Raw genomic sequence first — 15,576 nt, forward strand, 5'->3', positions numbered from 1 at the left:
ATAGTGGCCAAATTTATGACAATTATAGCATTTGGTTTGAGAGCTTTCATACCTTGGACTTCTACTTGTATAGCCTCTCCCGCGACCTCTTGTCGGGTGAAAATTTTGACTTCTTTCTTCATTTCTGTAAGAACTATAACCTCCACGTTTGATACATCCTTGCCCTCGTCCTCAGCCACGTACTTGACCACGACCTCATTGGCTCGTTTGATGAGTCTTCTTGCTGCTCTCTTCCTTGAAAGAGAGTTTTGCTTGTAAAGCTTGCTCCAAAGGCTCCTTATTTTTCTTATTGAACTTCTCTTCATGGGCTTGTAGTGAACCCATGAGTTCATCGATAGTCATTGATTCTAGATCTTTAGATTCTTCGATGGCTACGACTATATAGTCGAATTTTGAATCTAATGATCTAAGAATCTTCTCAATGACTCTTACATCACTTAGAGTTTCACCATTCCTCTTTAATTGATTGACAATCGCCAAGACTCTTGTAAAATAATCAAAAATTGATTCAGAGTCTTTCTTCTTTAAGGATTCGAACTGACCTCGTAGGGTTTGTAGTCGAACCTTTTTCACCTTTTCAACTCCCTTGTGAGAATTCTCCAAGATCTCCCATGCTTTCTTGGCGGTGGTTGCACTTGCAATTTTCTCAAAAGCTCCATCATCTACACTTTGTTGGATGATGGAAAGAGCCTTTTGATCGTTGGTCTTCAATAGCTTTTTCTCCTTGCTGAGAGAACCTTTGTCTGTAGGTTCCTCATAGCCTTCTTCCACAATCTCCCATAGGTCTTGTCCACCTAGGAAGGTCTTCATTTGGATGCTCCATCGATCATAATTATCCTTTGTGAGGTGAGGAAATGTGATGACATTGTTGGCCATCATCTTGTCGAACCAAGCTCTTGATACCAATTTGTTGGAAATGGGAGGCTAGGTATATTATTTGTAGAAGAGACGATTGATAATTTAGAAATAAGATTGATCTTGAAAACTTTGTTTTATTGCTTATTACTTTGCTTTGTTTTGCTTGATTACAAATGAGGGGTGAAGCTCTCTATTTATACTACACAATGGAATATTCTAGAGTACTTCATATCTAGATATTTCCTAAGTCTCATGATAATTCTAGACTTAGATATTTTACAAGAATAATCTACACACTTTGAATACTACATTTTACATGAACATTCTAGATAATGGATTATAATCTTGATAATATACTTGTATACTTTCAAGCCCAAATCCAAACGCATGGCCCAAAATCAAGTTTAGCTTCCAACAGGACATACTTATAAATGGTGCGATCCATAAACTTGATGTAATCTATTTCTTTTTCTTCATTAGGAAACCATAAGGTATTATGAAACCTGAGATGAGGGATGGTAGACCAAACGTATGACCAAGTCTTGGACAACGCACACGTACGAGCGGCTTCTTTTACTGGCAACAAAGATTGTATACGTTGAATCAACTCCATCGGGACATTTTCGGATTGTGATATTCTCTGCACTTCCTCCATATAGAGTTATGAATGCTGAAAGAATGCAACAAATTGAGTATGCATAATATATGTACTACAAAGTTGTGAGGTTATGGTAAAACACTTTATAGCAGCAAGACATAAGTGGACCGAATTATTTAAAAAAAAAAAATTAGAGGTCGAGGTTTCGGACATTGTTGACTGTGATTGATCAAATTACAGCTCTTTTTATTTTTTAGAAAGACAATAAATTACAGCTCACTTAGGTGTGCTTTGGACTGAATTAAGCTGCGCAATACTACTGGATAGATTAAGTGTAGTATCGTGCGGATTAGGAAATCATAAACATGGCGGTGTTTTTGTACGATTTGGAAGTTCACCAGAAAAAGTCACCGAACTTTAAAAGGAGAAGAACAAGAATAAATTAAAGAGCGTACCTGGTTGATTTTTGTTTCTCGATGTCGATTAGTTCCACGCAATCAAATTTTCCTCGTCCGGTTCTCAGCTACAATTAATTACAAGCCCTAAATTTTTGGCGATGATGACGAAGGAATAGTTAAGTGACCTAATTTTGGTTTTTAGTGGACTTAAAAAGAATTTGTGGATTGAATTACACTAGTTTACGAACCCTCGCTTCGCTCCGGGGTTCGGTTTTCAATGTATTTTAGTGCGTTTAGTTTGTAAAATTATTTCGTGGCTAACGATGATGTCGTTGAATCGCAATTCAAGTCGAACTAAAAGGTATAATCCGTGAAAGATTTAAATGTTATTTTAAATTAACAATATATGTAGATCTCCGTGTTTAGCTATGAAATTGTCGATTTTTAAAAATTTAACGCAAAATCAACGTGTATGAAAAGTACCTCAAATATTTAGCGTTTTTTAAAAAGTGTCCATTTTGCGTATAGTTAGTGACATTGTGTTCCTAAAATTATTTCGAGTTTAACGATGGTGTCGGAAAAATTTAACGCGTTGCGAGCGAGAAGATATGACCCGTTGAATATTTGGGTGGAGTTTAATTAAGATTTTTTATGAAAATTTTTATTTGACACTTTACCCCCTGTTTGGGGGGCCGGTTTTAATTTTTGAACAAAGTTTGAGAGTTTTTTTGGAAAAAAGAAAAAAAAGTTAAAACAAAAAATAATTAAAAAAATAAAAAAAAAAGGTGAAAGGACAAAATATAATATATAATATTATTATAGTTATAATAACGGGGATGCGAGTTAGGTCGGGTCGGGGTAAGGGGGTAGGGTTGGGGTGTTTTGTATTTTCTCGAGGGTTTGGATTTTTTTAGTAAAATTGGGGAGTGAGTCGATTCGTACGTTGGATAAAGTTTGAGGTCTTTAGTGCGAGATTGAGATAATCCAAATAGTACTATTCATTTGAACTATCTCAATTAGATATATAGTATAATATAATTGGTTATTGGCTTAAGTTTGGTTGGGCAATGAAAAGTTATTAATCCCTATATTATTATTATTATTATTATTATTATTATTATTATTTTATTTTATTATTATTTTATTATTATTATTATACATACTAAAAGGGGATGATTCTAACACACTTTTTTTTGATCCTTACACACCTATTTTAACCTTTTACTCTTCTAATAATACTCCATTTCTTTAAATTGGTGTGTGAAAATCAAAAAAGGATGTGTTAGAATCATCCCACGTACTAAAACCTATGGGATTCTTGGTCGCTTGCACAATGCCAAAATGACAACAGTAGGAGGCCCTTTTAACAATCGAATTTTTCATTTTTCCCCCTCAAGTATAACCAGCTTACACAAATTACACTAAACTTCGGGGGGTTAAAACGTAAATTCTCTCAACTAAAATAAAAACTTCACCCAAACACTTCGACAACCCGTATATTCCTCTTCGGCCCGAGTTAAATTTCACCGACCGCACTGTTAAACCCGAAATATTTTTATGAACAAAACGAAACTAACTACGTTCGAAACGGACACTTTTAAAAAAAAAAACGCTAAACACAACGACAGCCCGTATTTTCCTGCTCGTCTCGGGTTAAAGTTTTCCGACTGCAGCGTCACACTCGAAATAATTTTATGAACAAAACGAAAAAAAACCCGTTCTAAACGGACACTTTTTAAAAAACGCTATACACAACGACAGCCCGTATGTTTCTCCTCGCCGCGAGTTAAATTTTTTCGATAGCACCGTTTGACTCCAAATAATTTTATCAACAAAACGAAACTAACTACGTTAAAATCGGACAGATTTTAAAAAACACTGAAAACGACGACACACGGCCCGTTTTCACTTATGTAAATAGATAGAGCTACGTTAAATATGAATACGCAGGCTGAAAACCGCCGCCGCATCGCGCGGGCCTAACCCGGAGTTAAAACTATAAATTGAGGTATTTATTTATTAATTGTTGGGCTTAGGTATCGGAAGAAACATAATTACTGTTTGGTAAAAAGATGTTATATTTTGCCGTGAATTTTGAAGGTTGGGAATAACTTGTGCGAAGAAGTTATTGAATTTGGTTGACAACGGATATGAGGGTTACTATGATAATATCAACACTGATTAATAATAGCGATCAAACGACAATGAATGCTTTAAGAGTTTCCCTTGAGGAACTTAATCGTAATATGTGAACCACAGTCCACATATATGCAGTGGCGGATCTAGGATTGGTAGTCACTGGTTAAAACCTTAAAAATTATTTTTACTAAATGGCTTATTTCAGTAGTGTCACTCAAAAGAAATGCGAAATTTCTTCTGAAGTTCTGTTTCTCATATGTTCTTTTAATTTGGAGTGATTATCGTTAAGAAGGGGATGTGCACAACAACCAAAAGTTATCCTTCTACATATTTTGGATATGATATTGATTTTTTCCTTTTTGTTTTGAAAAGCTTTCGGGATATTAATCGTTTACATATCATATTTCTGCTTTTATTTAAGTTTTAATTTAAGTAGGGGTTTAAAGAGTTTTTTAGAACGGTCGCTCATGTTGTACTTGACATTTAATTCACATCTAAAACTTATTATCGTAAATAAGCTAATGGTATAAAATAATATCACCATATGATATTAATATTTTGCTATTTTTTTTTTTTTTTTTGAACAACTGTTAGGATCACTCAGGGGACTTAACCACCCACGCGTTCATCTCCTACACAGTTATACCAGTCCCCCAACTGCTTACCCAGAAGGAAACGCACACCAATCCCATACGGGGCATGGACGTGGGAGAGATGAAATTCTGGGTTAATATGTAACCAACCGGGGTCGAACTTCTGCCATACCCTAAAGGAGGCAAGGCACCAACCGATGGACCACATCACAACTTCAAAAATACCCTTCTAATTTCTGTTAACGAATCTTGTGGACTCAAATTAATACTAAAATGAAATCATTATGCATCATAGGGAAGACTACGTACTCAAATATTCATATGAGATTATCATTGATGTTCCAAATAGGGATGACAATGGCCACCCGATCCGGTAGATATTCACTCATCTACCCACTTCGTGATGAATATGGATGAACCTAAATAGATATGGATACGGATATGGATGAACCTAAATGGATGTGGATATGGACATGGATGAAAAGTTTCATCTATGGATATATTCATCACCATCCGAAATAGATATACAAATACATAAATATAAATTTAAGCTTACAATATTTATTATTACAAGTTCATGTACCGTTAGATTTACATTATGCTTTCAACCCTATAATGAAAGACCAATAATATATTACAATAAAACACGTATATCTAACAAAACAAACTTACAAATTTCATATTTGATTTTTCATAATCTATGTTTTATAGTAAATTCAACAAATTTTGTTATATTTTTGACAAAGATTACACATTCTTTTGGATAGATTTTAATTATGTCATGTTTTATTTATTTTTGTTATACGGTTTATTTTAAACGCATATTATAAAATATTATAACATATTTTTAATATCCACTGGATATCCATTAACCCGCTTAATCCACTGGATATGGATATGAATGGATGACGCGAGACTAAATGGATATTGATATTGATATGTATATGGATGAACAAAAAACAAATGGATATGAATATGGATACGGCATCACCCGATCCATATCCGATCCATTGACATCCTTAGTTCCAAATGCTTACATGCTAAAAAAACCTCGGACCAATTCCTCTATAAAAACCTTTCCAGCCATCATCAGCTATCAATTTTTTGATAACTTCGCGTGTAGGAGGTCTTTTTTCTTGTTCCATTACCTTGCACACAACATATATTAATGAACATAAAGTTTATGCACGGCTGAAAATCAAATAGGAACTGGTAACCAATAATGGTAGGTTATAACTCTATGGTAATCAAGGCCTCGAATCCATTCGCCTTCATTGGATTTAGTCAAAGATTATGGGCTACATCATGCATGGCTTTTAGGATAGAGGTAGTAAGATGGGCAGTCATGCAGCATAGGCGTCTTTAGACATAGGCAAGATAGGCGATCGCCTAGGACCCAAAAATTTTGAAGGGCCTAAAATTTTTGAAGAGCCCAAAATTTTTAATATATGTATATAGTTAAGTAAATAAAAATAATATGTTCAATAAATTTAATTAAAAAAATATAGTAAATTAACTTGTGAGATTTTTCTCCCTCTTTTCAAGCCGAGTTCTCAAGCCCGCACATCTTTACTCATGTTTATGGGATATCTGTGTACAAGGGCCCATTTTTATTTTCGCCTTGGGCCTTCGAATTATTGAGACGGCACTGTCATGCAGGTTGGGTATGGGTCAAGCTGGTTATGATTAAAACAAGTCGTCTATTTAAGCGGGTTAGGTCGGGTTGGCTTGCAAAACACATTTTATCTTATCACATATCATACACACACACAAAAAAAAAAAAAATATACATTGATTTTTATCAGTAAATACGTTTTATTAAAATAAAAATCTAAAATAAAAAATTGCTTTATAAAGTTTCATTCATGTAATATAGATTATGAGGCAACTTTCAATCAATTTGACCCATTGACATGTTCCCCTTTTATCTATAGCTTTTCGTTGACCCGTTTGAGGTAAAAAAAATAAAAATTGAACCCAAATTGTACCTGTAGTCAGGTACGTCCTGTATATGAAAGAACAAAGACTGATTTTTGTTCAGCGGAACTAATTAGGCTTGTCCTGTATCAAACTGGGATGTGTATCCTTAGGGTGGAGTCCGATACTAAATTGGGTAACTCCTGCATCCAATATTTTTTAAACTATTCTGCATATCACTCGCCCAGCTATGAACCTTCAGTTTTTGGTTCATTCATTATAGTTTAACTACAGTATTATATACTTTAAATTGAACTAAATAAAATACCAAAGATAAACCCAGACTCATGCATATAGTATTGACAGAGTCAGACTTGTTAGTTAATAAGCTCTATGGGTAACGTCCATACACAACTTTTAACATAAAATATCAAATTAATATTTTCTCAAGCAAATCTACGTCCATACACAACTTTTAACATAAAATATCAAATGAATATTTTCTCAGGCAAATCTATCTATTAAAAAAAACATAAAAGGAAAAATAATATATAAATTCATATCATGAACTACACCCATTTCACATTGTCACATAATATTAATTAAACCCCTAGTAGCTCAATTCGCCTTACAACTATTGAAAAAGTTACAAAGAAACAAATTAATTAATTGCCAATGAACTCTCACACTATTAATTTCAAACAATTGAACCAGAGATGAGTAGCTAGCTAGACTCTACCAGTTTAGTTTCAACTCAACTGAATAGAATAAGTCATCGGATATGTCAAGAATAGTACTTGTGCAATAATCTGTTAGAATCTCCCATTTTTCATTACCGGGATTCTTGAACTCGATGTCTTTTAGATCATGTATTCTATTTTCCATCAATCCACTTATCATGGGCTTGAACAAGTCGCAAAAGTATTTCTCGGGACTTCGTATCTCGCCACTGTATTTGGGCTTGTCACTAAATAACGTCACGTATTTGGGATGACAAAGCGTAATAAGTGCATCAAAAAATGACAATTGTCCCTGCAAATTTTCATCAGGTAAATATGCAAAATATGATAATTGTTGTACGTTAGCGGATGGAACTGTGAACCTTATTTCACGATCCTCATTATCAATCTTTGCAGGCTCATAACTAATACATCTTATTTCGATATCAAATTTGCTTGATAAATTGATTATTTCCCTCATCTTAAGGAAGAAAGAATGATCAACAGGGTCCCACAAGTGTAGTTTAAGCTTCATATAATCATGAGCGTTACTTGATTGAAACAGGAGACTAGGCATTCTGTTTCCACTGTAACTCAAATGATGCAACTTTGGAGCATTAACTTGTATAACAATCTTCTTTCTTACACGAATTGTGAGGGTCAGTCTTTTCAACGAACAACTTGTAAAATCTAACCTTTCCAGAGGCCAATTCCGAATAAGAAGGCACAAAATCTCGAGAGAAGGTAATTTCGATTTAATCATGTCAAGAAACGCAAAGTCTATGATCACACCATGTAATGATAATTCAGTCACACTTGTTAATGAAGCCATGTTGAATGTCTTTATAGGGTGAAACTCAGATAACCGCACGTAGTAGTAAAACAAGCAAAGATTAGGGACATCATCAATTTTCAAAACATCAAATGGTCTCGCTGTCATTAACTTTAGTTCTTGAAGATAACGAAGATTTCTTACCTTAATATTAGAGTGATTTTGAATTGAAAGGTGTGTTAGGATATTAGGACCCAAACAACGCTAGTAATTCTATAAGATTACTAGCCGAGTAGTGATACTATCAAGATCACTCAACCCACTTAATGAACGAAAGATAATAAATGCGAAAATGTAAATCGACACAAGATATAACGTGGTTATATGCAATCGTTGTGATTGCTTTAGTCCACGGACCAACTAGAGATCGTTTATTTACTGAATATTTGAGAGTGGTGTGTTACAATGACTATGAATGAGCTCTATATATAGAGCAAACAAGAAACTCAACCAAACTACAACTTGATCTTCAAGTGTGCTAGTAATCATGAAAGATAAACCAACTAGCCATGCTTTACACCCACTAATGACATGATCACAGCCACAATTAGTGGTGTAAAGCAACCCACTAAGCACCTAAAGTGAAAGGAGAATCAATCAAGATCGGATCCCATGTGTGCAAGTTGCCCACTTGCTGCCAGACATCGTGCGCGCCGTGCACACTTAAACGTGCGCGCCGTGCACACTCCCAAACTTCGAGAAAGCCTTCTGATCAAAACTTCTCTAGTGCACGCAGGGAGCGCGCCACGCACCATCACCGCGCACAATCAATTTGCTCTGTTTTTGATCTGTTTTTCTCTGTTTTTCTCTGTTTTTCTCTGTTTTTGATCTGTTTTTCTCTGTTTCTCTGTTTTGATCTGAAACAGTTTTTAGTGACACTTTTTCCAGTTTTGTTTAAATGTCTCCACACTCCAACAAGGTGTATTTTCTCGAGTAAGATACAAGTAAAGAATAAGGTATCAAGTACCTCTTCACTTATATTCAAGCAGAACAACTCAAGTACTCGTAGGGACACACAGTTGATCACTGGAACGCGACTCACTGATATTGTTTCAATCGGTGATAAACGATAATCTCTTAGAGACAGCGTATGTAGGTTTTGCTTGGAGAAAATCTCACTCGGTAGTATAAATTTACCATCAGATTCATAACATTCATAACATATACTAATGGAAAGCTTCTTGAAACAACTTTGAGCAGCTAGAGTTGGAATCCATTTATTAGCAAGAGAAGCCAACTTGTTGTATAGATTCAGATCAAAACTTTCGATTGGAATGTTCTTTTGGATGTACTTAGAGATGGTGTGATCCATAAACTTAATGTAATCTCTTTCTTTTTCTTCATTAGCAAACTCTAAGGTTTGATCAAACCTGAGATGAGGGATGGTAGACCAAGCGTCTGACCAAGTCTTTGACAAAGCACACGTACGAGCAGCTTCTTTTACCGGCAACAACGATTGTATACGGTGAATCAAATCCACCGGGATATCATCTTCCTCCGATTGTGATCTTCTCTGCAGTTCCTCCATATATAAAGTTATAAAAGCTGAAGGAATGCAACAAATTGAGTAATCATAATATATGTACTACAAAGCAATGATTATAAATTGATAATTAAAGGTTAAGGTAAAACACGATTATAGCAGCAATAAATATCGGGAATGAATTAATTCAAAAAATCAAAAAATTTAAGGTTTCTAGGTTTCGGAGTTCGTTGATTGCGATTGATGAAATCACAGCTAATTTTGGTGTGTTTTGGACTGAATTAAGTTGCGCAATACTACTGGATAAGTTTAGTATCGTGCGGATTGGGAAATCATAAACATGGTTGATTTGGAAGTTCACCGGAAAAAGTCACCCAACTTTAATAGTAAGAAATTAAAGAAGGTACCTTGTTGATTTTTGTTTTTCGTTGTTGATTACTTCCACGACGCAGTCAATTCTTCGTCGTTCGGTCCCCGGCTAGCCCTAAAATTTTGAAGCTCTAATTTTGGGTGTTAAAGTTGTTGATACGATGATGATACAGGAATAGTTGCGTGACCTAGTTTTGGTTTTTAGTGGATTTAAATGGAATTTGTATACCGAATTAAATTGGTTATTGGCCTCATATTAAGTTGGGCTGTGAAAAGTTATTTAAAATATAACTTTGAGAAATTTTTGTAGAAAATATCATTCTACTCGTATAGGACACCGCTAAATTAAACTGCAGGACCCCATATATTTTTTAGATTGATAGTTTTTCTTTTAAATTGTATATAACTCCACTAAATTTAACTACTCGGACCACATATATTTTTTGAATTTTTAGTTTTTTGAAATTAAACTACCACTAAAATATTATTCAAATATATTTAGTACTAAAAAAAATTGGGACCTCATTATGTTATAATCCTAAAATCGCCAGTGCTTGCACATTGAACTTGTTGATTGTGGTTGTCAACAGACACGAAGGTTATTATAATAATATCAAATATCAATATGGTTATACGGATTAATAATTGCTAAGAAACAGCAATGGATGCTTTAAGGCTGTATTCTCGAGTTTTTTTATGAAAGAAAGGAAAGGAGTTGAAACGAGAAACAACTAATAATGCATTCTTGAGTTTTTTTAAAGGAAGGAAAGGAGTAGGGAGGAAAGGGTTTGAGAGGGAAGTTCATAGTTTTTTTAATTAGATTGTAATCTCCCCATTTTGGAGATGATTTGGATGGAAACCAACATCACAAGCTAGTTCTCTGTTGAACTTAACCACTACACCACATCACAACGTACAAAAGAACAATACAACGCTTCTGCAAAAAAGGCAGCTAATACAAACGGAGCATATCAACACCTTCAATTTCCTTCATCTACATGTTAGCCCCTCTATTACCTGTTAGGATTATTGGACCCAACAATAAGAGTGATTTGTAGAAATCACCCACCCACAATAGATAAACGAAGACAAAAATAAAGAAAACAAGAACGCGAAGATTTAACGTGGTTATATGTAATCAACGGATTGATTACTTTAATCCACGGACCAAATTAGAGAGATTTTATTGATAATTTTCGTGATACATTGTATGTGTTACATTAGGGTGTTTATATGGGCAAAACAATACAAGGAAACAACTTAACGAGCAAGAAAAACTCGTTCCTAGAATTTTCTCCCGTCAGGACCCACTTCGCTACCGCGGTAGAAAAGTTATGGTCGCAACTAGCTAACTGATCTTCTGATGAGCTTTTCGCGACCATAGCTCACTTTTATCTTGTCGCGAAAGAAACTTGGTGACTGCTTGGTGACCGCGAGTCACCCTCCTATGGTCGCAAGAATCATAAATCAGGAAATTCTTCTTTTTGTTTCAATCTTCTTCACCACTCCAACAATCTCCCACTTGAAGGAGTATTTAAACAAACCCAACCTTCATCAACCCAACACATCAACAAACTAACTAAGATAGTCGAACCACCATACATACCGCCAAAACGTCATTTGGGACACGCACACTCATCACATACGTTGAATGAGTAGATTTTCGATACAAGGTCTTCAACATTTCTTGTTAGACTCGAACCATCATATCTCTATCTCTCTAGTAGGTCATCTTCTCTCATCAATTCATGAGAAGACCGGTTGAGGCAATGCAAAACCTCAACTTGTCCGTCGTCACCACCTTAGTAAACATATCCGCGGGATTCTCTTTACCAAGGACTTTCTTCAAAATTAAAGTACCATCTCTTATATGATGTCGAATGAAATGATACCTCAACTTGATGTGTTTCGTATGACTATGAAACACCGGATTCTTTCCAAGATGAACCGCACTTTGATTATCACAATACAAGACGCAATAGTCTTGTCTTTTACCCAACTCACTCAAGAAGTCCTTCGACCACACAAGCTCTTTAGTAGCTTCCGCGATAGCCATGTATTCGACCTCCGTTGTAGATAAAGCAACACTTCTTTGTAGTTGAGACATCCAACTAATCGCCGTCTTCCCTAATGTGAAAACATAACCCGTAGAGCTTTTCCCCGAATCATCACATCCACCCAAATTAGCATCCGCATAACCTCTAAGTATGACATTGTTTTTAGTGAAACACAATCCCATATTAGAAGTACCTTTCAAGTAACGAAGCAACCATTTGACTGCTTCCCAATGCTCTTTCCCCGGTTTAGAAATATAACGGCTTATTACTCCCACTACATGGGCAATATCCGGTCTCGTACAAACCATGGCATACATAATACTACCCACGGCCGATGCATGAGGAACCTTTTCCATCTCCGCTTTGTCTTCTTCCATTTTAGGTGATTGACGTTTCGATAACCTTATTGAGCTTCCCAAAGGCATAGAACGAGCCTTTGAATTCTCCATGTTAAACCTCTCTACTACTTTCTTAATGTATTTAGTTTGAGACAAGTATAGAGTTCCTTTCACACGATCACGTACAATACTCATCCCAAGTATTTGCCTAGCTCCACCAAGGTCTTTCATCTCGAACTCATGGGAAAGTAATCTCTTCAACTTGTTGATTTCGGACATGTTAGAACCCGCAATCAACATGTCATCAACATACAATAACAAGATGATATAAGAAGACTTGAATTTCTTCAAGTAGCAACAATGATCGGCTTCACATCTTAAGAAATTAATCTTTTTCATAAACTCATCAAACTTCAAGTACCATTGCCTAGGTGCTTTCTTCAATCCATACAAACTTTTCTTTAGCTTACAAACCCACTTCTCTTTACCCTTTACCTCAAAGCCCTCGGGTTGCTTCATGTAGATCTCTTCATGAAGATCTCCGTGTAAGAATGTGGTCTTCACATCTAATTGCTCTAGATGTAAGTCTTCGGATGCAACTATAGCAAGTACCAACCGAATAGTAGTCATCTTAACTACCGGTGAATAAATCTCGTTGTAATCAACTCATTCCTTTTGTTGAAATTCTTTAACCACCAATCGAGCCTTGTACCTCTTCTTGCCATCCAACTCATTCTTTAGCCGATACACCCATTTATTTTGCAACGCCCTTTTATCATGAGGTAATATCACTAGTGACCAAGTTTTATTCTTCTCAAGTGACCCCATCTCTTCCTTCATGGCAAGCTTCCATTGTATGGATTCTTTTGATTTTCTCGAGTCAAAGTAACTTTCAGGTTCACCATTCTCGGCATAGAGCAAGTAGTTTGCTGATGAAGAATACCTAGGATTAGGCTTGGGCACTATAGTAGAACGTCTTAGTATAGGAACAACCGGTATGGTTGGACCGGTTCCATCATCATCCTCATTATCACTAGAACTCCCACTATGTTTGGAATTTTCACCGCTTTCCGAACCATCTTCATCATTAGCACTTTGTGACTCCTCACCATTATTCGGCAATTCATTGTTACCCGAACTCCCACTAGAATCTGCAAGATCATCAATAGAAACATTGTCAAAAGTAACATAATCTGGTTTAGGACTCCCCATTTCCGGTTTGCCATAAACCGAATCTTCATCAAAGGTAACATCACGCGAACGAATCACTTCTCTAGCTTCGTTATCCTAACATCGATAACCCATCTCATCTGAACCGTAACCAATGAAAGTACATCTCTTTGACTTAGCCTCAAGCTTGTCTCTATCCGCATCCGTGGTTTTACATATGCATTGCACCTAAAGATTCTAAGATGACCATAATTCACCTTCTTACCTTGCCATTCTTCCTCGGGAATTTGGAAACCCAATAGTGTTGAGGGTCCCCTATTAATCAGATAAGCCGTCGTACTAACCGCATCTGCCCAAAACATCTTAGGCAAACCGGCATGTAGTCTCATACTCTTAGCCCTTTCATTCAACGTACGATTCATACGTTCAGCGACCCCATTGTGTTGCGGTGTCTCCAGTATCGTCTTTAACATCTTAATACTGAGCTTTGCACAATGGTCTTTAAACTCAAGACTACCATATTCTCCTCCATTATCCGACTTTAAGCACTTCACCTTTAAGTTAGTTTCATTCTCTACCATAGCTTTCCACTTCACAAAAGTATCAAATACATCGGATTTGGCTTTAAGAAAATAAACCCATACCTTTCGAGTGGAATCGTCAATGAAGGTGACATAATAGCGAGAACTTCCATGTGATTCTACATTCGTTGGACCAAATACATCCGTATGAACTAGCTCCAATTTCTCCAACTTGGGTGCATTCCCCGATTTCCCAAAAGTCACCTTCTTTTGCTTCCCATATATACATGGTTCGCAAAACCCAAGCTCCACTTTCTTCAAATCTGGAATTCTCCCACTCGAAATAAGCATCTTCATACCCTTTTCACTCATATGCCCGAGCCTTCGGTGCCATAGAGTAGAACTATCTCCAACATCAACCGTAGCAACCACCGTGTTTTCATCAAACACCTCAACCATATAAAGCATTCCCCTTTTATGTCCACGTGCCACGACCCTACTACCCTTAACCACCTTCCATTGGCGATTTTCAAAAGTAACCGCATTACCTTCCTCATGTAATTGACCAACCAAGATAAGCTTCCTTTTTAACTTAGGAATAAACCTCACGTCTTTCAAAGTCCAATTAGAACCAAGAGTAGTCTTCAATACAACATCTCCTATACCTTCAATTTCAAGCTTTTTATTGTTTGCCAATCTAACCTTACCTTGATACGATCAAAAATTCGTCATCAAACTCCTAGTGGGTGAGGCATGAAACGAAGATCCCGAATCCAAAATCCAAGACTCCATCGAATCTTCAACACTACACAAAAGTGCATCATCCGTATCTTCCGCGGTAAAGTTAACACCTTTCGCCGGAGAATTTTTACAATTCCTTTGAAAGTGTCCCTTTTGATTGCAACCCCAACAAATAGCTTCACTTCGGTCCTTTGATGGATACCGCTTCTTTGAATTCTTCCTACCCTTCTTCTCACCACCACGATCAATTTTCCTACCCCGGTTGTCGGCACTTAACAAGGATCTGGATGACGATTCCCCCGAGTTTCTCCTACGAGTGACTTCACCGAGAATCAAATCCCTAATACCTTCAAACGCTAGCTTAGTAGTTCCCTTAGAGCTACTAACCGCAGTAACCATACCCGACCAACTCTCCGGTAACGATGAAAGCAAGATTAGTGCTTTTAGTTCATCATCAAACTTGAGATCTACCGATTCAAGCCTTGATATAATATTGTTGAATTCATTGATGTGATTCGTTGCACTCGAACCTTCCCTCATCTTCGTATTGAACAATTGTCGCATAAGAAAAACCTTATTCGCCGTCGTAGGTTTTTCATACATGTTAGAGAGAGCCTTCAAACATGCAAACGTTGTTTTCTCGTTCACAACGTTATGTGCAACGTTCTTGGCGAGAGAGAGAGACGACTCGCACCCAAAGCTTGGCGATCCAAAAGAGACCAATCGGCATCATCCATGCCTTCGGGTTTGACCTCCAACAATGGTTGGTGTAGCTTCTTTTGATACAAGTAATCTTCGATTTGTATCTTCCAAAAGCCGAAGTCTTTTCTATCAAACCTATCG

General features: G+C 36.4%; 1 protein-coding gene across 1 annotated transcript; it reads right to left on the reverse strand.

Moving 5' to 3' along the window:
• Nucleotides 1–8,821: 8,821 nt before the first annotated feature.
• LOC139867902 (putative F-box/LRR-repeat protein At3g42770) lies at nucleotides 8,822–9,582 on the reverse strand. Its single transcript, XM_071856248.1, has 2 exons — nucleotides 9,022–9,582; nucleotides 8,822–8,911 (listed from the first exon to the last, which is right to left on the reverse strand). Exons 1-2 carry the CDS (start codon nucleotides 9,580–9,582, stop codon nucleotides 8,822–8,824), a joined length of 651 nt encoding a protein of 216 aa, XP_071712349.1.
• Between the last annotated feature and the right edge of the window lie 5,994 nt (nucleotides 9,583–15,576).

This window comes from Rutidosis leptorrhynchoides, chromosome 9 (genome assembly GCF_046630445.1).
Source record: "Rutidosis leptorrhynchoides isolate AG116_Rl617_1_P2 chromosome 9, CSIRO_AGI_Rlap_v1, whole genome shotgun sequence".
NCBI classification, from domain to species: domain Eukaryota; kingdom Viridiplantae; phylum Streptophyta; class Magnoliopsida; order Asterales; family Asteraceae; genus Rutidosis; species Rutidosis leptorrhynchoides.

What these genes read in the sequence shown, in the direction of transcription:
- LOC139867902 (XM_071856248.1), bottom strand. Translation starts at nt 9,582, where the DNA reads ATGGAGGAACTGCAGAGAAGATCACAATCGGAGGAAGATGATATCCCG. An exon ending in GCTTGAATATAAGTGAAGAG is followed by an intron (nt 8,912 to 9,021) that starts GTACTTGATACC and finishes AAACTGTTTCAG; the next exon opens with ATCAAAACAGAGAAACAGAG.